This window comes from Drosophila mauritiana, chromosome 2R, assembly GCF_004382145.1.
Source record: "Drosophila mauritiana strain mau12 chromosome 2R, ASM438214v1, whole genome shotgun sequence".
NCBI lineage: Eukaryota > Metazoa > Arthropoda > Insecta > Diptera > Drosophilidae > Drosophila > Drosophila mauritiana.
The window spans coordinates 22,288,346-22,310,041 of record NC_046668.1 but is presented as its reverse complement, the minus strand read 5'-3'; the positions used below and the strand labels follow the sequence as shown (position 1 = coordinate 22,310,041).

At 51.2% G+C, this 21,696-nt stretch overlaps 2 protein-coding genes across 11 annotated transcripts; both read left to right on the top strand.

Annotated features, from left to right (window-relative positions):
• Positions 1 to 3: 3 nt before the first annotated feature.
• On the top strand, positions 4 to 2,298 carry LOC117136233 (synaptic vesicle 2-related protein). Of its 2 annotated transcripts, none has more exons than XM_033297016.1 (9): positions 4 to 242; positions 392 to 517; positions 575 to 831; positions 885 to 1,009; positions 1,070 to 1,133; positions 1,190 to 1,315; positions 1,372 to 1,443; positions 1,496 to 1,890; positions 1,950 to 2,298. In XM_033297016.1, the coding sequence occupies exons 2-9, from the start codon at positions 406 to 408 to the stop codon at positions 2,233 to 2,235; spliced, it is 1,437 nt and encodes a 478-aa protein (XP_033152907.1). In that variant the 5' UTR covers positions 4 to 242; positions 392 to 405; the 3' UTR covers positions 2,236 to 2,298. The 2 variants fall into 2 exon arrangements, with proteins under 2 accessions (XP_033152907.1, XP_033152906.1); XM_033297015.1 differs by having other exon boundaries at positions 383 to 517.
• A 643-nt stretch (positions 2,299 to 2,941) lies between these two features.
• On the top strand, positions 2,942 to 21,468 carry LOC117136146 (obscurin). 9 transcript variants are annotated; one of them, XM_033296855.1, is made up of 38 exons: positions 2,942 to 3,289; positions 4,078 to 4,199; positions 4,257 to 4,388; positions 4,450 to 4,620; positions 4,676 to 4,841; positions 6,075 to 6,167; positions 6,298 to 8,374; positions 8,921 to 9,232; positions 9,299 to 9,455; positions 9,519 to 9,604; positions 9,665 to 9,800; positions 9,865 to 10,049; positions 10,111 to 10,671; positions 10,783 to 11,643; positions 11,702 to 11,807; positions 11,863 to 12,044; positions 12,202 to 12,276; positions 12,904 to 13,070; positions 13,137 to 13,251; positions 13,310 to 13,549; positions 13,605 to 13,973; positions 14,034 to 14,290; positions 14,348 to 14,559; positions 14,607 to 14,746; positions 14,811 to 15,003; positions 15,062 to 16,054; positions 16,114 to 16,415; positions 16,469 to 16,650; positions 16,712 to 16,881; positions 16,935 to 17,075; positions 17,131 to 17,316; positions 17,375 to 17,612; positions 17,686 to 18,267; positions 18,343 to 19,043; positions 19,105 to 19,237; positions 19,299 to 20,950; positions 21,025 to 21,130; positions 21,187 to 21,327. In XM_033296855.1, exons 1-38 carry the CDS (start codon positions 3,281 to 3,283, stop codon positions 21,325 to 21,327), a joined length of 12,651 nt encoding a protein of 4,216 aa, XP_033152746.1. In that variant the 5' UTR covers positions 2,942 to 3,280. The 9 variants fall into 9 exon arrangements, with proteins under 9 accessions (XP_033152746.1, XP_033152745.1, XP_033152751.1 ...); XM_033296854.1 differs by having other exon boundaries at positions 4,075 to 4,199; XM_033296860.1 differs by lacking the exon at positions 12,202 to 12,276 and having other exon boundaries at positions 3,281 to 3,289; positions 6,298 to 7,504.
• The last annotated feature ends 228 nt before the right edge of the window (positions 21,469 to 21,696 follow it).

The following is a 21,696-nucleotide window of genomic DNA, read 5'->3' as shown; positions in this document are numbered from 1 at the left end:
TTGTTTACATTGCATTCCGATTCTCGGTTTCTCACTGGCTAAAAGAAAGTGCTTGAAAGAAAGTTGTTGTTTGTGCCGTGGCTTAAACTATTTGTGTGTTTCCCAATCGGAATTAACAACTAACTTAAAGATCGCAAATTCGAATATGTTCGAATATAATGGATGAATCTCTGTGTATCTGCATTCGAAGAAATAAATCAGAGTCTTAAAGGAGAGAACAACTTTCTTCGCGGTTGAGGAAGGTAATTTATGCTAATGCATAATAAAATCATAAATATCATGATGTAATCGAAATCGCGGGTTAAAAATGTGATATTTGATATGCTTGGATTGTAATATTAGTCAAGAAGGTGCAGTTCAGTGACCTAGTTACTTTCCTAAGTGATTCTAGATTCAAGATTCAAGATGTACTATCTGAACAACGAGCCAGCCGCGCTTCCATCTCCCGGAAACCTCGCCCCACGGGATGTGCACTCATCCACTTTGGAGCTGAAGACGGTGTCTATAAATCCGGATGGTAAGTGGTCCGAAGAGGAATTTCACACATTTCGGGTAACAAGTGCGCCTTTCACAGATACCTACACTGTTCAGCAGGCGATCAATGCCTTCGGTTTCGGATGGTTTCACGTCAAGCTGTCGCTCTTGGTGGGGCTGTGCTGGATGTCCGACTCCATGGAAATGGCCATTCTCAGCATCTTGGGCCCGGCTCTGTTCTGCGAGTGGAATGTCACCAAGTTCCAGCAGGCATCCGTCACAACCGTGGTGTTCCTGGGCATGATGTTGAGTTCCAGTTTTTGGACACAGCTGAGCAACAGATATGGCCGGAAGTCGGTAAGGCTGGCCGGTAATCTACGCTAATAGCTACTCTAATGCCACCATTTCAGGCCCTCACTTTGTTTGGAGTACTGCTAGTGCTGTACAGCATTCTCAGCTCGGTGGCTCCCAGTTACGCCTGGCTCCTGACCCTAAGAGGTCTCGTCGGCTTCGCCATCGGCTGCGTTCCACAGTCGTGAGTAATTCCATGGGCTAGGAGCTACCTCTCCACCTAAAACTTTCTTTAACCCAAAAGAGTTACCTTGTACGCGGAGTTTCTGCCCACCAAGCACAAGGGAAAGTGCGTCGTATTGATGGACGTGAGTACGTGCCCCCGTGTACTAAACCTTTATTGAATATATTGAACTGGTTTCAGTGCTTCTGGGCTCTGGGAGCTTGCTTTGAAGTGGTCCTAGCACTGGTTGTCTACCCCTATTACGGATGGCGGGGTCTCTTGGCTCTTTCGGCTACACCCCTACTGATTTTTACCATCCTATCACCGGTAGGTATCCCTTGCTCTCTTCCGAAATCTCCCTAATCAAATTTAACCCATTGCAGTGGCTCAGCGAATCGGCTCGCTATTACTCCTACAACGGGCACAATGACAAGGCCATCAAGGTTCTGGAACAGGTGAGTGGTAACTTTGTGGAGTGTTTATGAATCTAAAAACCTTCGATTGCAGATAGCTCACAACAACAAGCGCCACATGCTGATGGGTCGGCTGATGGCCGACGACGAGCCCAGTTGCGCGGAGAGCTTCAGATCCCTGCTCAGCCCGAGCCTGTACAGGACCACCATCCTGCTGTGGTTTCTCTGGCTGGCCTCGGCCTTCTGCTACTACGGCCTGGTGCTGGTCACGACCGAGCTGCTGGTGGCCAGGAACAAGGAGAGCCATTCCAATGAGTGCGTCACCTTCATGACCTCCGACTTTATGGACCTGCTGTGGATCACCCTGTCCGAGTTTCCTGGAATACTGCTGACCATCAAGGTGGTCAAGCTGTTTGGCAAGAAGAAAACCATTGTCCTGCAGTATCTGGCGTTGGTTCTGTGCACCCTGGTGCTGATGTCGGTGGAAAGGTAGTAGTGGTGCACACTCAGCTGATCAACTGATAATCAATCCAATCCTCCAATCCTAGTCGCTTCTCCACTTCCGTGACCCTCTTCATTGCGCGCGGCACGATATCCGGCATCTTCCAGGCCATTTATGTGTACACCCCGGAAATATATCCCGCCGCCTTGAGATCAGTCGGAGTTTCGGGCTGTTCCGTGCTGGCCAGACTCGGCGCCATGCTGACCCCATTCGTGGCGCAGGTGCTGATGGACTCGTCCAGAATTCAGGCCATGTCCACGTACGCAATCGTGGGCCTGCTGGCCTCCATAGCCTGCGTCTTTCTGCCCAGGGAAACTCTTGGCTACCACTGAGTGCACTGATTACCATAACTTATTACCTATTGCTATTATTAAACCCATTATTAGTCCCTAGAAGCTGCGTGGATGTTTCATTCGGATTGCCTAGTTTTAGGCTTCGCGGGCTAGTAGTAATCTGTAATCTGTGTCTAGAATAGATTAAGATGCTTCTAGCAAGTAACGAAGCTGCTAAGGGGAAAGCTCTAGTCTAGCATTGGCATAAATACCCAACCCTCGGGTTGGTCCAATTGGTGACTAATCTCAACTTTGTAGGCCCGCATTCCCCCTCATTTATGATTTCATTTCAGGTGACAGGAGGAAGTGCAGTTGCAAATTAATTAAACAAGCCAATATTTCAGACCATAAACATTGCGAATAACGTATGGGGCCGTATAAATAACTTCGTGCCCGCGCATATATTATAGTACTTAATTAAATATGTATGCTGGCGCACTCTGGGTGCCGAAATCTATGCGCACTCCTCTGACAGCCATAAACTTTCGGCATCTAAGCACATGGCTATGCACATGCAGATGCAGATGCAAGTGCAGATGCAGATGCATTCGCAGATACCGATGGGGATGCGGATGGCGAGTGCGAGGTGCATGTGCATTATTTTTAAATTGCGAAACGATGTTCGAGGGGAGCTTTTGTTGTGATCGGCGAATATCGATCAGTCGTACAGTTGTCGGGATGCAGTTAGAATCATTGGTATCCGCACGCAGTAGCCAATATTTCTCACGCGACCGCAGTTTAAATTTAAACCTATTCCACTTTTGAATCGGCCTGGCCCGCGGATTGGGCGGAAAATTCCCCGACTTTTCAGTTATGACAAGCGAACTCGAGAGTGACTAGTTTCCGTAGTTTTCGATACTGGGCTAGTGCCGATAATGCCTCAAATCCAGTGCAAGTAGTGCATTGAAAATTCGAAACGAAATCGCCCCAGTAATAAGTTATGCAATACATTTTCGAATTCATGCCAGCGTGCGTGAGTTAATCAAGTGTGTGTGAAGTCGAGTTAATCGAGTGATACGAAGTCTTAATATTCAAATCAGCCGGAATGGATGCCGTAAGTTATGCGTGTCCGGAAAATACACTATAGATCGGTCTCTACGAACATGTGCCAAATTTACTTATTAATACTTCTGGGCAACCAGATGTACATACATACAACGTGTGAAGAAAAGCTACAGTGGACGTCCTTGCTGGGAAATAGCACCTAGTCAATGGATTTTCCCACTTGGAACTGTGAATGTGTAACAAGATCATAAATGGTCAACCAGCTAGTGACGAATATGTGCGTCCTGTTTGTTTAGTTTGAGTGCATCAAGATGATGGATGATACTAGTGACCTTAAAACCGCAGGACCATCCAATAGTATCTTATACTCGGTGCAAAAGTGAAAGCCACCTTTGGTGCGAAGTGGGTGAGCGTGCATCTTGGCCACTGCGGTTCCACTGTGGTCTCGGATCATTGGCCCGAAGTGAAGAGCCCTGTCGAGGGAGCGAATCGGGGGATCAGCTGATTCGGCTGCACAAGCTTTGCACTCAGTAAAATTGGACATCGGAATAAATAGCCGAGCCCGCGTGTCTATGTCAACGCAAAATAGACTTTCAGCTAGCGGGCTAAATATTGCTCAGCCACTTTTGTTTGTGAAACAGCGAAGTCGAACGCGTCAAAAGATCAAATCGATATCGCACCAATTGCATAAACCCTATAAACTCATCGAAAATATCGATCTATTTGGGATATAGAATCAGTGTTTAAGTATCGAAATGGGTGATAGAAATGTGTGTGACTCAAGGGAGTACCTATAAAAAGGAAGTTCGTACTTAAGATATCGGTTCTACCCAGCAGGTGGCGGATATCGTGTTTGTGAGTCGGGACTACCAGGCTCAGTCGCTGGCCACGGACGAGATCAGCGTTTCTCGCGGGGATCTGGTCGAACTGATAAGTTCGAAGGCATCCGAAAAGTCAAGGTGAGCGATAGAGTTCATCGAGAAGTGGTATGGTGCTCTAGTGGGTGAGTTTTCCAGATGCTTTGTGCGAATGTTCGATAGCGGGGACTCCCCCAAGGAAGGCTGGGTGCCCATCGAGATACTAGAGTTCAATCCCACCATGAGCAGTTCGAATGGCAAGGAGAGCGGCGATGCGGAGTTTAGGAAACTGTAAGGGCTTCTACTTGTTGGACAGTTGGACAGTAGATACTAGTTGTAATGGCCGTTGTAGAACCATTCTCAGGGAGCTGGTGGAAACCGAGGAGGAGTTCTCCAGGGATCTGCTCCACGTGGTGGAGAAGTACATCAAGGGCATCGACAAGCCGGTGGTGCCGCGCTCCGTGCGGGACAACAAGGACATCATATTCTGCAACTTCCTGCAAATCGCGGAGTTTCACAACAAGTAAGGCGCAGACCGGGTGAACTGGAGTACACGAAGCTAACACTTGGATTTCCAGCGTGCTGAAGGAGGGCCTCAAGTGCTACAGCAACCAGCCGAACATGGTGGCCAAGACCTTCCTGCGCCTGGAGCGGGACTTCGACAAGCATGTGGTGTACTGCCAGAACGAGCCATTGGCCCAGGACTACCTGGGCTCCAGTCCCGATGCCAAGAAGTACTTTCAAGTGAGTATCGAGTATCCAGGGTATCCAGACTGCTCTCCCCTTTTCATTCTGCCAAGTCGAATGACGAACTACTGCAATTGTGGGCAGAAATCAAAAGCAATTGAGAATTGAATAAACTGCGAGGCTGAGCAAGTGTGGAATCGTCTTCGAATATTATGCGTGCGCTGTGTGCGAGAATCGGTTTATTTTTAAAGGCAGACGCTTTCGAATCCAAAGCTTTTGCAGTTTTCAGTTGCTTCCGAGTAGTGTTCGCGGTCGTGTCGTGCTAATTACTCATATACGTAACCGTTTCGCCTAAGGTACTTCAAGTTTGGACCCTCTAACTGGACCCGTCTCCACCTAGTCCCCCCACTTCGAAATCTGCACTGCATGCGGATAACAATCCCCTCCATTCAGTGAAATCGTTGGATCTGTGCAAGTCCATTCGGCTGAGTCCACCTGACGTGGAGCAACTCCGCAGCCGATCAGTCGAGTTGCTGGAAAAGAAATCATTTTCGAATCGATCCGTGAATACTTGTGACTTTTCGCCCGTTATGCAACATTTCCGAAATTTTACTGTGCGAGAGTGTATTTATTAAAAGATACGCCAATACGTATACATTTATAAATATATGCATGCGAACAATTTTTCCTCAGCCCACATATTCCGACCTCAGATCTAAAAGTGTTTAAATATATATACTGGCGAAAATATTGTAACATTGACTTTAATGAAATTCATTTCGAAATTGGTTCAGCAGTGAATATTCGTGGTTGGTGAATACGAGCATATGAATATGAACCGAGCACCCAGCTCATTCATTCTCGCAGAGTGAATAAAAAACGAACAAACATTTCAGTACCAGTATTCATTATATACATGTGTGCATACATACACACACGCGTATAGCCTTCCAAAGCGAGTACAAGCATACATATAGACAATCATTCACCGACGCACGCACACGTATCCGTTTTTGCAACAAGTGATAAATTTTTAAACATCGTTCCAAAAATAACCCCAAACGAGAGAGGGATCGAGAATGTATATGCTCGCCAGGCGGTGGACGGTGGGCGGTGGGAAGAAGCAGCCACAAGCGGATGCAGAAAACCACCAAGTCGCGACCCACCAGAAGATTTGTTGTTTCATTTCATTTGGAACTTTCGGGGAGGGGGAATAGACACATAGTCCAGTGACCTTGCAGCATCTGACCATGGAGCATCCATACTAAAGCACCTGTTCTTACCTTGCAGGAACTTTCGAAACAGCTCGGAGACGACAAATCTCTGGCAGAACATCTCAAGCTCCCCATCCAGCGGATAAACGACTACCAGCTTCTGTTCAAGGTTTGCCGACATATCCGTACACCCGTGTTTAGTGTCTAGTGCTAGTCCGCTCCGATCTTAGTTAAGCTCATCCCCGTGCCTCGCTTGATCGCCAAGTTGCTAAAGACCTTGATAATGTTTGTTTTCGCAGGACTTCATTAAGTACTCGCTAAGCTTGAAAGAGAACGTTAAAGACTTGGAGAGGGCCTTAGAGTTAATGCTTAGTGTGCCGAGTAGAGCGTACGACAATAGGTTTCTTTCCAGCATCGAGGGCTGTCGCGGTAACATCTACAAGTTGGGCCGCCTGCTCCTCCACGCCTGGTGCAACGTGGTCGACAAGGAGGGCAAGGCGCACGAGCGCTACTGCTTCCTGTTCAAGTCGCGCATTCTGGTGACCAAGGTGCGCAAGATATCCGAGAACCGATCCGTGTTCATACTGCAGAACATCGTGAAGCTGCCCCTCTGCAACATCGAGCTCAAGGCCGACGAGAAGCAGATGCACTTGAGTCTGAAGGCGCCGGAGGCCAACTCGTTCCTACCCATTGACATTAAGCCACACGGCCCCGAGGCTCACTTGACCTGGTTCAACGAGATCTCTAGCCACATCAACCAGGACGTCACCTTGCAAGAGCACAACGCCGACGACCTGAAGGTCGACGCGTCCCAGATCGCTTCCGAAAGCGAGCTAATCCTCCATCTTCCGCAACGGGCCGAGGCCCACGATCCGAATCTCAGTGTCCGACCCTCTGACGTGGCAGAGAACTACTTCCTGAGCAAGGAGACCAAGGAGCGCCTTCAGCACGAGCAGCAGGAGCTGCTAAAGCTAGAGCAGGAGGCCATTGAGCTGTACAAGAAGCAGCAGTCCTCCAAGTCCGTCTCCAGCAAGACCGAATCTGTGGAGATCACTAGCTCCCAGGTCAAATCTAGCTCGGAAGTCCGTAAAGTGGTATCTCCCCCTCCTCCACCACAAGTGAAGGAGGTTACTCCAGTGAAGGTAGTGTCTTCCCCACCACCTCCGAAGGAGATTACTCCTGCGAAGGTAGTGACTCCTCCACTACAACCGCAAGTGGTGACTTCGCCAGTAAAAGAGGTTGCTCCTCCACCTCAACCCCCTGCGGTTGCTTCTCCTGCTAAGGAGGTAGCTCCTTCGCAGCCTGAGCCTGTCAAAGCTCCTTCTCCTGTCAAGGAAGTCCGACAAGAACTGCCCTCGTTAGCTTCACATTCCAAGGAAGTCGAAGCTTCAGTCGCGACAGAGATTCGTGAGTCTCTAACCGAAACCAGGTCAACTGTAGTCGAATCAGGCCAGTCAAGTGAGATCAGAGAGGAGATAGTAATCACAGAAGAGAGCTCCCTAGAGGGTAAGCAAGCCGAAGCTCTCGAGCGAGAACCGTCACCATGTTCGATTCCAAAGATCCAAGTATACCGACCCGTAGAATGCGAAAACCCCGTGGTAACCAAGCACAAGCCCATCGAGCTGAAAGACATTGTGGGCTACAGCGAGTCGCTCCGGGACGGGGACACCGCTCCCGCGGGTGGATCGCAGGGCCGCCAGCAGGGCTACTCCGCCAACATAACCGACCACGCTTCACTAACCATCTGGAATAACCGGCTAGCCAACATCGCCGGCGATCGCAGCGGGGCCAACCAGCACCTGCAGCAGTCTGGTCCCCCGCCGCCGCCCATTCCACCTAATTTCACGCGCATGCCCGGCTTCTTCCAACCGCTTCCACTAATCGCTTACGAGACCACCATCGAGATACTAATAGTCAAGGCACGCCCCCCCTCGCCGCCGCCTCCGCCGCCGCCCACCATCAAGCGCGTCCTAGTCCATACTGAGAGTCTAGAGCAGAAGACGCAGAACTTCTTCGAGGGCATCTATGATGCGGCCTCCTCGGACACATCGCTTCGCAATGCCAAGCAGAAGATCCGCAGCATCAAGAGCACGGTGCTCAAGTCGAAGGACTCCACCAACTATGCCCAAGACACTGTGCAGAAGGCCAAGGCCCGCGACTTCCTGCACATTTTCACCCCGCCCGTTAAGAAACGTCCCATTTACGAGATCGTTGAGGAGCCCGTTAATATCTTTGAACTTGAAGGCGACTATACCGAGTCTATTGCTGACGATTTCAGAGAGCCAAGTGCCGATTTCGAAGCCAGGGGCCAAAGCGTCGGTGGTATGGATGATTATTATTCTGGCTACTCGAGGGCTTCAACACGTCGCTATGAAAGTAAGTTGTCACGACCGACCGATCGGACCAATCGGTCCGGAGTAGTTAACATGCATATGTATGGATGGGTTAGTGGAATCCATCCTCTGATGACCGTGTTGAATGTGCGTTGTAAAGCCAGTTAAACTCAATGTCTGGGATCTGGGATCTTTGATGTGTCGTAACTATCCGTCAACTTTTTGCAAGACCAGTCAGCCTACACATCGGTTTCCTTCATGTGATTCACGTCTATCATCTACACATAAATCCGTTGAGTTAATCGTAAATAACTTTGTTTAAACTATTCTTCATGTGTTACTCTTCATTGTTTACACACGTTGTTTTCTTTACAAATAACACTTTATGTGTCTACCTGTTTTCCCACATTGAATCCCAAGTCATCCCAAATCCTTGCAAGTTCCTGTTTAGAATGAGAATTGGTTGTCAACGAGGCGTACTTGGAATCTCTGGATATCGAGATTTCAGGAACGCCTCTGTCTAAAATTGAACATTCGGTTTTGGTCAACTTCTAATAAACTTTTCCGACTCTGCTGGCCATCCGTAAAGCCAAAACTCGGGACTACGACCGGGGAACCTCCTATGACAGCACCGTCGAGCGATCGCAGTATGGCATAAGCTCCAGGCGGGATCGGAGTTCCGTCGACAAGGTCGAAGCCCGTTCGTCTCTGCTGGCCACCGGACGCACTGAGAGCCGTGCTGCCAGCCGCGCCGAAAGCCGAGCCGAGAGCCGTGCCTCCTACTCTGTGGCAGAATCGCGTGCCGGAATCCGGTCATCGTCCCGTCTCCAAGAGGATCGACCCCTGCGCTCGGTCGACAAGCCAGTGGTGGTGAAGATGCTGAAGAGCGTGCAAGTGGAACGTGAGTTTATCGCACATGCATGTTCAAGGATGTGGTTTTAAGCGATTATGTTTACTGCCCGGTTAGCTGGAGAGACTGCCCACTTTGAGATCCAATTCAAGGATCAGCCCGGCTTGGTTACTTGGCTGAAGGACAACAAGCCCCTGGAGGATCGGTTGGCTGACAGAATCACCCAAACCGCCGCTCCAATGAACTCCTATCGGCTGGACATCAAGAACTGCAGGTGGGTGCCTTCATTGTCTAATTCAATTTAAGTGACTTAAATGATTTTTCGAACTGGTTCCAGTGAGACCGATGCGGGTACCTACACCATTCGGGCCCAGTCTGCATCCGAAACGACGACTGTGTCGGCACAACTGGCGGTTGGTCAAGGTAAGAGTAGACTTAGGGAGCGTTTGAAGCCATGAGATGACTAGCCCATTTCCCGTGCAGCTCCTGGTCATGATGAAACCAAAACCAACACGCAGCCAGCCTTCCTGGTTAGCTTGAAAGATGCCGAGATGATCGAGAACACTCTCTTCCGTTTCATGGTCAAGATTATAGGGGATCCCAAGCCTCGCGTGAAATTGTGAGTTTAAAACTTACCTTTAAATTGGGCTATAAATGAAATGTTATTCCCTATTCCTCTGCAGCTACAAGGATGAAAAGGAGATACTCGAAACCAATGACAGGATCCAAATTATTCGGGACAAGGATTATCTGGGTTTCTATGAGCTCGTGATCGCCGACGTGCAGAAGACCGACGCAGGAACCTACTCCTGCAAGGCCACCAATAAGCACGGTGAAGCTAACTGCGAGGCCATCGCCACCACAGTGGGTGAGTCAAGTTTAGGTAGTCCAATAAATATCTGGTCATTAAAATTTCGTTACTTCAACAGAGGATAAAAATCCATTTGGCGCATTAAGCGGCCAAATTCTGCCGGCTGGCGAGAAGCCAGTCTTCCAATGGAAGCGTAACGGCGAGGAGTTCGATCCCGAGGAGCGGTTCAAGGTGCTCTTCGGCGAGGACGAGGACTCGCTGGCCCTGGTCTTTCAGCACGTGAAGCCCGAGGATGCGGGCATCTACACCTGCGTGGCCCAAACGTCCACCGGCAACATCTCGTGCAGTGCCGAGCTCTCGGTTCAGGGTGCCATCCAGACCCTAAACCGGGAGCCCGAGAAGCCCACCCTGGTGATCGAGCACCGCGAGGCGAACGCAAGCATCGGCGGCTCGGCCATCCTGGAGCTCCAGTGCAAGGGCTTCCCCAAGCCGGCGGTGCAGTGGAAGCACGACGGTGAGGTCATCCAGGTGGACGACAGGCACAAGTTCATGTACGAGGATGAGGAGAGCATGTCGCTGGTGATCAAGAACGTGGACACCGTCGACGCCGGAGTATACACCATTGAGGCCATCAATGAACTGGGCCAGGACGAGTCGTCCATTAACTTGGTAGTGAAAGGTAATTACTTAGTCAACCCCAAGGGAAAGTCCGTTGGTATGGCTTTACTTGTATTATTTTTAAAGCTCATTGCAATTATAAGCGACGTACTAATCTTAAAATCCCATTAAGCTCCCCCGAAAATCAAGAAAATCACGGACATCACTTGCTCGGCCGGTGAGACCATCAAGATGGAAATCGAAGTGGAGGGTTTCCCACAACCCACCGTCCAGGTGACCAACAATGGCAAGGACGTGACCGCCGAGAGCAACGTCAAGATCTCCTCGAGTTCCATTGGCAAGAGTCTGGAGAAGGTCGTTGTCGAGGTGAAGGAGATCAAGCTGTCCCAGGCAGGCAACTACTCCATCAAGGCCACTAACGATCTTAGCCAGACCTCGGAGTACTGGAGCTGCACGGTGAAGTCGAAGCCGGTGATTGTGAAGAACTTCGAGAGCGAGTACATCCACGGGGAGAAGGAGAACGTCCAGATGACGGTGCGCATCGATGCCTATCCGGAGGCCAAGCTCACTTGGTACCACGACGAGACCGAGATCAAGATAACCGACTCCAAGTACACGGTTAGCAGCGACGGCAATGCCTACACCCTGAAGATAACCGGAGCCACCCGTGTGGATGCTGGAAAGTACACCGTGAAGGCCACCAATGAGCACGGATCGGCCACCAGTTCCACCCAGCTGCTCATCAAGTGCGCTCCAGAGTTCACTCATAAACTGAAGAACATCACTGTGGCCGAGGGTGACTCCAATGTGGAGCTGGTGGTGGGTGTGGATGCCTATCCGCGGCCGCATGCCAAGTGGTACATCGATGGCATCGAGATCGACGAGAAGAGGAACGACTTCCGTCACGTGGAGGAGGGCAATGACTTCAAGCTGATCATGAACCAGGTGGCCACCAACATGCAGGGCAACTACACCTGCAAGATCATGAATGACTACGGAAAACTGGAGGACAACTGCGTGGTGACCGTCAACTGTGAGTAGTGGGAATCACTATGTATCCTATATGTATCTAATCTCTACTTCAATTCCAGGCAAACCCAAGGTTAAGCGCGGACTCAAGAACGTCGAGGTTCAGGAGGGCAAGTCCTTCACCTTGGAGGTGGAAGTGTACAGTGAACCGGAGGCCAAAATCAAATGGTAAGCAAGTGAGCAATCCTAATCCGAGGCTTAAGTAACCTGCGGTTGTGTCCAGGTTCAAGGACGGCCATGAAATCTATGAAGATGCACGCATCAAAATCTCTCGGGACACCCAGCGCATCGAGAACTACTATCTCACCTTGAATCTGGCCAGGACCGAGGATGCGGGCACCTATGAGATGAAGGCCACCAACTTCATCGGCGAGACCACCTCGACGTGCAAGGTGGCCGTTCTAAGTGAGTATACATTTTCGAAGATCCACGGAATTCTCCAGCAAAGTGAAAGGGAACAAGGGCTATAGGCGGAAGGGAGTGATAACCATATGTATTTCCCGACACCCGAATTTTGTCATTAAACCTAATCTCCTGTCTCCAATATGAAATTCTGATGCAGCCAGCGAGGCTTTGTCTCTGGAACAGACCGTAACAAAGACTTTGATTGCGACCACCGAAGAGCCTGAAGAAGGGGGTAAACCAAACCATTTCCAATGCATCACTTAAGCACCACTAAAAATACTCGGGGAATGCCATGAATGAGAACGAGTCGAAATAATTCTAAATATAAACGAATTAACCCTGAAATGACAAATAACCAAGAAGATGTCACAATTTCATATGCACGCCCATTGTAGATATCATAAATAAAAAATCATTTCATGTCACATTTAACACAACCACCTAACTCAAAGTGTACAGAGAATATAAATCAAACGACAGCCTCTAACAAAGTGTAAGAAAAGCGAATATGTGAATGAATTAGTATCTAAGTGGACTGATTTGAATAATTGCACGACGATTGGGGAACCAAAAACCGATCCTTGAGTTTCTCAATCTACGTTGAACTTTTTCACTTGACAGCTGTATGCTCATGCCATAAGATATCTCACATCCAATGAACTACGATCATATGGTGGTTAGGTAGTCAGTAGGTCCCATTGCGGTCCTATCTGACCTGTAAGATACCAGTTACTGCGGATGTTGTAAGTGCTGCACTGCCGAAACTAATCCTACGAATGATCTATGCACCATGTACAGAAATCTAATAGCGCACTCCCCTGAGATACACACAGATCCTGATACCAGTCTTGCCTTATAGCCGTTCCCGAAATCCTCCACGTCGATGTCTTCCAGCAGCACAGCTACGAAAGTGTGCCCCTCAAGTACGAAGTCATCGCCACGGGCATTCCCAAGCCGGAGGCGATTTGGTACCACGATGGAAAGCCCATCACGCCGGACAAGCACACCGCTATCACCGTCGATGGGGTTTGTTTCTAACCAGATATTTCAACTCTTGAGCTGCGATCTACTTCATATGCTGCTATCCTTTAGGACCACTACAAGCTGGAGGTGCAGTCCCTGGATCTGGTGGACGCCGGAGAATACAAGGTGGTCGTGCAGAACAAGGTTGGCGAGAAGTCGCATCAGGGCGAACTTTCTCTGTCGGGTAAAAGGACTTTCCCAGCTCTATTACCTTCGTTTCCCTAATTCATCCTGTTTCGTAGGCATCGCTGAATATCGCAAGCCCATTCTGACCCAAGGTCCTGGACTGAAGGACATTAAGGTCAACAAGGGCGACAAGGTCTGCGAACCAGTTGTGTTCACCGCTGATCCCGCTCCTGAAATCGTCCTGCTCAAGGATGGTCAGCCCGTCGTGGAGACCAATAACGTCAAGCTGAAGGTGGACAAGAAGGACGCAGAGAACGGATTGGTTCAGTACACCTGCACTCTGAACATCCTGGAAGGTAATAGCTGCACTAAAGCTATCGTAAGGGATTTATATAACTGACTAAATTGCAGCTGAGATCAAGGACTCCGGACGTTATGAACTGAAGGTGAAGAACAAGTACGGCGAGCTGGTCACCAGCGGTTGGATCGATGTGCTGGCCAAGCCGGAGATCTCTGGCCTGAACGACACCAAGTGTCTGCCCGGCGACACCATTTGCTTCGAAGCTCTGGTCCAGGCCAATCCGAAGCCGAAGGTTTCCTGGACTCGTGGCAACGAGAACCTCTGCAACCATGAGAACTGCGAGGTCATCGCGGATGTGGACGCCGATAAGTACCGCCTGGTGTTCCAGTCCGTCTCACCCAGCGAGGATGGCAAGTACACCATCACGGCCACCAACAGCGAGGGACGAGCCGCCGTGGACTTTAACTTGGCGGTGCTGGGTAGGGATTCATCCCTGGAGTGGAACCCTTAAGCTTGATTCATTTTCTATTCTTTCGCAGTGGAGAAACCCACTTTCATAGTGCAGCCCGAGAGCCAGAGCATCCACGACTACAGACCCGTTTCCACGAAGGTTCTGGTGCACGGTGTTCCACTGCCCACAATTGAGTGGTTCAAGGACGACAAGCCCATCAACTATGAAGCCATCAACAAGCCCGGCAAGGATAAGCTGTACGCCAAGGAAGACACCAAGAAGGGCTCCGACCAAATCGAAAGTGTGTTGGACATCAAATCCTTCAGAGAAAACGATGTGGGAGCGGTAAGACTTCACTCGACTGGTGACCTAGTGAGCTAGCTAATGGACTCAACTCCCCAGTACACCTGTGTGGCCACCAATGAAATCGGAGTGACCAAGGCGCCCTTCAAGTTGGCTCTGCTGTCCCTCGCACCCAGCTTTGTGAAGAAGCTGGACAATGCTCTGGACGTGCTGCAGGGTGAACCTCTTGTCCTGGAGTGCTGCGTGGACGGAAGTCCCCTGCCCACTGTCCAGTGGCTCAAGGACGGCGATGAAGTCAAGCCTAGCGAAAGGTAGGTTTCCTTTTCATTTTCGGAATCCTGCTAAACCTCCAATTTAGTATTAAGATTTCTACCAATCCGGATGGCCTGGTGAAGCTGGAGATCAACAGCTGCCAGCCCAACGATTCTGGAGCCTACAAGCTGATTATATCCAATCCTCATGGCGAGAAGGTGGCTCTGTGTGCGGTGGCCGTTAAACGTAAGATTCGAAGGAATGTTAGTTTAAAAAGGACATACACTCATATATATAATCTCACCTTTAGCTGAGGAGATGCAGCCGAAGTTCCTGAAGCCCATCACCAGCCAGACCGTTGTCGTCGGCGAGCCCCTGAAGCTGGAAGCCCAGGTCACTGGATTCCCAGCACCGGAGGTCAAGTGGTACAAGGATGGCATGCTGCTGCGCCCAAGTCCGGAGATCAACTTCATCAACAGCCCCAATGGCCAAATTGGCTTGATGTGAGTACAGGCAATATGAACTAAGAATGGTACTTATCCTCTGACATTCCTATTGCAGCATCGATGCTGCACAGCCATTGGACGCCGGAGTCTACAAGTGCCTCATTGCCAACAAGGGCGGCGAGATCGAGGGCGTGTCCAAGGTGGAGATTGTGCCCAAGGAGTCGAAGCCCGTGTTTGTGGCCGAGCTGCAGGATGCGTCCAGCATTGAGGGCTTCCCCGTGAAGATGGACATCAAGGTGGTTGGTAACCCGAAGCCGAAACTTCAGTGGTTCCACAACGGCCACGAAATCAAGCCCGATCCCAGCCACATTGCCATTGTGGAGAATCCCGACAATAGTTCAAGCCTCATCATCGAGAAGACGGCGCCCGGTGACTCTGGATTGTACGAGGTGATTGCTCAGAATCCCGAGGGATCGACCGCCTCCAAGGCCAAGCTATACGTGGCTCCCAAGGCCGATGAAACGGCTACGGAAGAAGCGCCCCAATTCGTGTCCGCTCTGCGGGATGTGAACGCGGATGAGGGTCAGGAGCTGGTGCTCTCCGCTCCGTTTATATCGAACCCCATGCCCGAGGTGATTTGGTCAAAGGATGGCGTAACCCTGACTCCCAACGAGCGCCTCCTGATGACCTGTGACGGCAAGCACATTGGGCTGACCATCAAGCCAGCCGAAGCCGCTGACTCCGGAAACTACACCTGCCTGCTGGCCAATCCGCTGGGCGAGGACTCCTCCGCCTGTAACGCCAATGTCAGGAAGGTCTACAAGCCGCCAGTGTTCACTCAGAAGATATCCGACCAGCAGCAGGTGTTCGGCAACAACGCCAAGATCCCCGTGACTGTTTCCGGAGTCCCCTACCCGGATCTGGAGTGGTACTTCCAGGACAAGCCCATCCCCAAGTCGGAGAAGTACAGCATCAAGAACGACGGTGACCACCACATGCTGATTGTGAACAACTGCGAGAAGGGCGACCAGGGCGTGTACAAGTGCATCGCCAGCAACAGGGAGGGCAAGGACATTACCCAAGGACGCCTCGACATCGTCAACGAGATGTAAGTAATCCTTTGTGCCCCTGAAGTATCCCTGTAAACTAGCCCTCACTACTTTGCAGTAAAAAGCACTCCCGATCGGAGCCACCAGTGTTCCTCAAGAAAATTGGCGACTGCGACATCTACGAGGGAATGGTGGCCAAGTTCACGGCCTGTGCCACCGGATACCCGGAGCCGGAGGTCGAGTGGTTCAAGAACGACCAGAAGCTCTTCCCTTCGGACCGCTTTTTGATCGATATCGAGCCCAACGGCCTCCTGAGGCTGACCATCAAGAATGTGACCGAGTACGACGTGGGCCGCTACTCCTGCCGCATTTTCAATCCGTACGGCGACGATATCTGCCACGCTGAGCTCTTCTACGACTGTAGGTTTTAATAAATCCTCTCCGAGCTATGATTAACCAGCCTCCCGTTGCAGCTCTGGATAGTCAGCAGAAGCCCTTGGAGGACCAGTACACCGATTTCAAGAAGTACAAGAAGTCTGGTGCTCCTCCGCCGTTGTCGGAGGGTCCAATTATTTCACGAATGACCGATCGCGGACTGCTTCTGTCGTGGAATCCTTCGGTGCCATTGACTCCGCGCTATCCCATCACCTACCAGGTAAGTGGCTGACGCATCTAACCCACACGCACAAGACTTATCTTTCATTGACGAACTCCAGATCGAAATGATGGATCTGCCTGAGGGGGATTGGCGTACCCTAAGGACGGGAGTTCGCAGCTGTGCCTGTGATATCCGTAATCTGGAACCATTCAGGGACTATCGCTTTAGGGTGCGAGTGGAGAACAAGTTCGGTGTGAGCGATCCCAGTCCATATACCCAAACCTACAGGTGGGTGAGCATAAAGTTATTTGACTTCCCATACTAAAGGTCCTTCTTTGCAGGCAAAAACTGGTGCCAGATCCACCAAAGACCTACACCTACCTGCCTCCAGGCACGGACTTCAGGCCAGAAACCTCGCCGTACTTCCCCAAGGACTTTGACATCGAGAGGCCTCCACATGACGGCCTGGCGCAGGCTCCTCAGTGAGTACTGGTGTATATCTATGTTTTGTGGTACCTATAGCTTTCTTCAATTTAGATTCCTGCTGCGCGAACAGGACATCAGCTACGGCGTGAAGGATCACAACACCGAGCTGATGTGGTTCGTCTACGGCTATCCCAAGCCCAAGATGACCTACTACTTCGATGACATGCTCATAGAATCGGGTGGCAGATTCGACCAGAGCTACACTCGCAACGGACAGGCCACGCTCTTCATTAACAAGTGGGTTTTAAGGGATTACTTTTGGGTATAGTAACCTCTGATTCTCATAATCCTCCAGAATGCTGGATCGTGATGTTGGCTGGTACGAAGCTGTGGCCACAAACGAACACGGAGAGGCTAGACAGCGCGTCAGGCTGGAGATTGCCGAGCATCCCAGGTTCCTCAAGCGTCCAGATGAGACCTTTATCATGGCCCGCAAGAATGGAAGGATCGAGGCCAAGTTGGTGGGCATTCCGCTGCCAGAGGTGCACTGGTTCAAGGACTGGAAGCCGATTGCGGACTCCTCTCGCATCAAGGTAGAACAAGAGGAGGGAACGCTATAGCTAGTGGCAGTTCCTATATTAATTCACCTTGAAATGCTTCTTACAGATTAGCTCATATGACCCGGATATCTACGTGCTCTCGATCCACGACTCCATCATCAAGGACGGCGGCTTGTACTCCATCAGTGCCAGGAATATCGCCGGATCCATTAGCACTTCGGTAACAGTGCACATCGAGGAGAACGAGGATCAGTATATCTACAAGACCTACGGCAGACATCCCTACGTGCGCTCCAAGCAGCTGCGCTACCAGGACAAATACGACATCGGGGATGAACTGGGCCGTGGAACCCAGGGCATCACCTACCACGCCGTGGAGCGATCCTCCGGCGACAACTACGCGGCCAAGATCATGTACGGAAGACCCGAGCTGCGGCCATTCATGCTGAACGAACTGGAGATGATGAACACGTTCAACCACAAGAACCTGATCCGTCCATACGATGCCTACGACACCGACCGCAGTGTGACCCTCATCATGGAACTGGCCGCCGGCGGAGAACTGGTCAGGGACAATCTCCTTCGCCGCGACTATTACACGGAGCGAGACATCGCCCACTACATCAGGCAGACTCTGTGGGGCCTGGAGCACATGCACGAAATGGGAGTGGGTCACATGGGTCTGACGGTAAGAGATGCTACATATGTACATAGCAATAGTGCCACAGTTTAACCACCTCGATCTTTCCTTGCATTACTGCAGATCAAGGATCTTCTGATCTCCGTGGTCGGCGGTGATATCATCAAGGTGTCTGACTTCGGACTGTCGAGGAAGATCAACAGGCACAATCTGTCGACACTGGACTACGGCATGCCCGAGTTTGTTTCGCCCGAGGTGGTGAACAAGGAGGGAGTCAATTTCTCCCACGACATGTGGACTGTCGGCCTGATCACCTACGTTCTCCTTGGAGGCCACAATCCATTCCTGGGCATCGACGACAGGGAAACTCTGACCAAGATTCGCGAGGGTCGCTGGGACTTCAAGGACGAGATCTGGACGCACATTTCGGACGATGGCCGCGACTTCATCAGCCGCTTGCTGCTTTACAGTCCCGAGGAACGCATGGATGTGAAGACCGCCCTGAAGCACCCCTGGTTCTTCATGCTCGACCGCCCAGTCTACGATCACGACTACCAGATCGGAACCGACCGGCTGCGCAACTACTACGACCACTTCAGGGACTGGTATGCCAACGCCTCCTGCAAGAACTACTTCCGCCGGCGTCGCCTCAGCGGCTGCTTCCAGCATCCGTCCAAGATGGTCTATCCCCCGGGTCATGTCTACACGCCGGAGAACACCCCGGAGCCCCTGCCGGAGCCAAGGATCCGTGCCAAGCGCGAGGAAGTGGTCTCCAAGTACTTGCATCCCGACTACGAACTGGGTCTCATTCAATCGGAGAGTCAGTAAGTATATTTTCGAACTGAAGGCGTATCATCTCGTAACTGCTCTCTGCTTCCTATCCAGCTACCAGTACGGACCGGATACCTATCTACTGCAATTGCGAGATGTCAACTTCCCGGTGAGACTGCGAGAGTATATGAAGGTGGCCCATCGCCGATCGCCGTCCTTTGCTTTGAACGATTCAGTGGATTGGTCGGTGAGTAAAGGGGGAATGGATCCATGTGTGAATGTGTCTAATTGGGCATGTATTCGAGCAGCTGCCAGTGATCCGCGAAAGACGTCGCTTCACCGACATCATGGACGAGGAGATAGACGACGAACGCACACGCAGTCGCATCAGCATGTACGCGGCCAACGAATCCTACTCCATCAGACGTCTGCGCACGGAGTTGGGACCCCGGCTGGATGAGTACACCGAGGCGGACGCCATGATCGAGACCCAGCGGGAGGGCTACCCGCCGTTCTTCCGTGAGAAGCCGCAAACCATTGCCATAACCGAGAACCAGCCCAGCCACATCCACTGCTTCGCCGTGGGAGATCCCAAGCCGTGTGTGCAGTGGTTCAAGAACGACATGGTGCTGACCGAGAGCAAGAGGATCAAGATATCGGTCGACGAGGACGGACGCTCCATCCTGCGCTTCGAGCCGGCCCTTCACTTCGACGTGGGAGTCTACAAGGTGGTGGCCCGGAACAAGGTGGGCCAAACTGTGGCCCGTTGCCGCATTGTGGTGGCCACCCTGCCCGATGCCCCCGACTCGCCCGAGATTTCTGCCAACAGCGGCACCGAGATCCTGCTCCGCTGGAAGCAGCCTCGCGACGACGGTCACTCCACTGTCCTCTGCTACAGTCTGCAGTACAAGCTGAGCAACTGCGATGCCTGGACCACGGTGGCGGACAACATTGACCACGAGTTCTACTTGCTGCACGACTTGCAGCCCAATACCAACTACCAGTTCCGCTTGGCCTCCAAGAACCGCATCGGCTGGAGCGAGATGGGCATCCCGGTGAGCGCCTCGACGGTGGGCGGAGATGCTCCCAAAATCCACATCACCAAGGCCATGAAGCATTTACAGCAGCTCACCGAGAACGGGCATCAAGTGGTTCCCGAGGAGGAGCGCGTCCACACCGACTACCACTGCGAGCGGGAACCGCCTAACTGGGTGACAGACTCCTCCGTCAGCGACAAGTACAGCTTCATCTCGGAGATCGCCCGTGGCGAGTTCAGCACCATAGTAAAGGGCATCCAGAAGTCCACCGACACCGTGGTGGTGGCCAAGATCCTGGAGGTGACCGACGAGAACGAGGACAATGTTGTCGCTGAGTTCGATAACTTCAAAACGCTCCGCCACGAACGGATCCCGGCTCTATTCAGTGCCTACAAGCCGCTGAATGTGCCCATTGCCATCTTTGTGATGGAGAAGCTGCAGGGCGCCGACGTGTTGACCTACTTCAGCAGCCGGCACGAGTACTCCGAGCAGATGGTGGCCACTGTGGTGACCCAGCTACTGGATGCCCTCCAGTATTTGCACTGGCGTGGCTACTGCCACCTGAACATCCAGCCGGACAACGTGGTCATGGCCTCCGTGCGCTCTATTCAGGTGAAACTGGTCGACTTCGGATCGGCCAAGAAGGTCAACAAGCTGGGCATGAAGGTCACGCCCTGCGGCTCCCTGGACTTCCAGCCACCCGAGATGATCAACGACGAGCCCATATTCCCGCAGAGCGACATTTGGTCGCTGGGAGCGCTGACCTACTTGCTCCTGTCCGGATGCAGTCCATTCCGCGGAGCCGACGAGTACGAGACCAAGCAAAACATCTCCTTCGTGCGCTACAGGTTCGAGAATCTTTTCAAGGAGGTCACGCCCGAGGCCACGCGGTTCATCATGCTCCTCTTCAAGCGCCATCCCACGTGAGTACTCATGGCTGTCATCTATGTACATCTCAATGACTCTGTACCTGCACACTTTTCTTTTGAAAATTCAGAAAGCGGCCATACACCGAGGATTGCTTGGAGCACAGGTGGCTCATGTCGTCGGACTACATGGTCAGGAAGCGCGAGCGTGCCATCTTCCTGGGCAGCCGTCTCAAGGTAAGCAATGAAGGTAATCCATGTTTGGCGTAATGCTATCTCCATTCCACCACCAGACGTTCTGCGACGAGTACCACGACCTCAAGAACGCCTCGGCTACGTCCTCCAAGGTCCTGAACACGGTCGCCGGCGGACCTACCCCTACTCAACTACTTCGATCGAATAGCATCCAGGAGGAGCTGCTCACCACATTTTAGTCAATTAGCTGCGAAGTAGTGTTAAGAGGAATGTTGTTTCTATTTCTTGTATATATGGAATATATATAAGTGTACAACATGCAAATTCTATATATATAAATATATTATCTGGTTAATTAAAGCGAAACTATTCAAATTCAACTGTGCTCCACTCAATCAATCAAATGAAAACGGCCTTCGATGCTTGAAATAGCATATCGTATTCGGGTGTTCATAAAAACAACTTTTCAAGTGGGCGTTATAAACATATTCTTTCTGCTTGTATGAGAACTTTCCGTGATGATTTAGAAAATATCTCTGATTTACTAAACTACTACTATAATTGCAATGGCGCGAAAGTCCAAAGCTTCTGGAATTTTTTGAGTTTTT

Bases quoted from the DNA above. Each gene is read 5' to 3' on its own strand.
- LOC117136233 (XM_033297016.1), top strand. From the start codon at position 406: ATGTACTATCTGAACAACGAGCCAGCCGCGCTTCCATCTCCCGGAAAC. The intron at 518-574 runs GTAAGTGGTCCG...CGCCTTTCACAG, and splicing joins GGTGTCTATAAATCCGGATG to ATACCTACACTGTTCAGCAG. The intron at 1,316-1,371 runs GTAGGTATCCCT...AACCCATTGCAG, and splicing joins TTTTTACCATCCTATCACCG to TGGCTCAGCGAATCGGCTCG.
- LOC117136146 (XM_033296854.1), top strand. The intron at 4,389-4,449 runs GTAAGGGCTTCT...TGGCCGTTGTAG, and splicing joins GATGCGGAGTTTAGGAAACT to AACCATTCTCAGGGAGCTGG. The intron at 6,168-6,297 runs GTTTGCCGACAT...TTGTTTTCGCAG, and splicing joins ACTACCAGCTTCTGTTCAAG to GACTTCATTAAGTACTCGCT.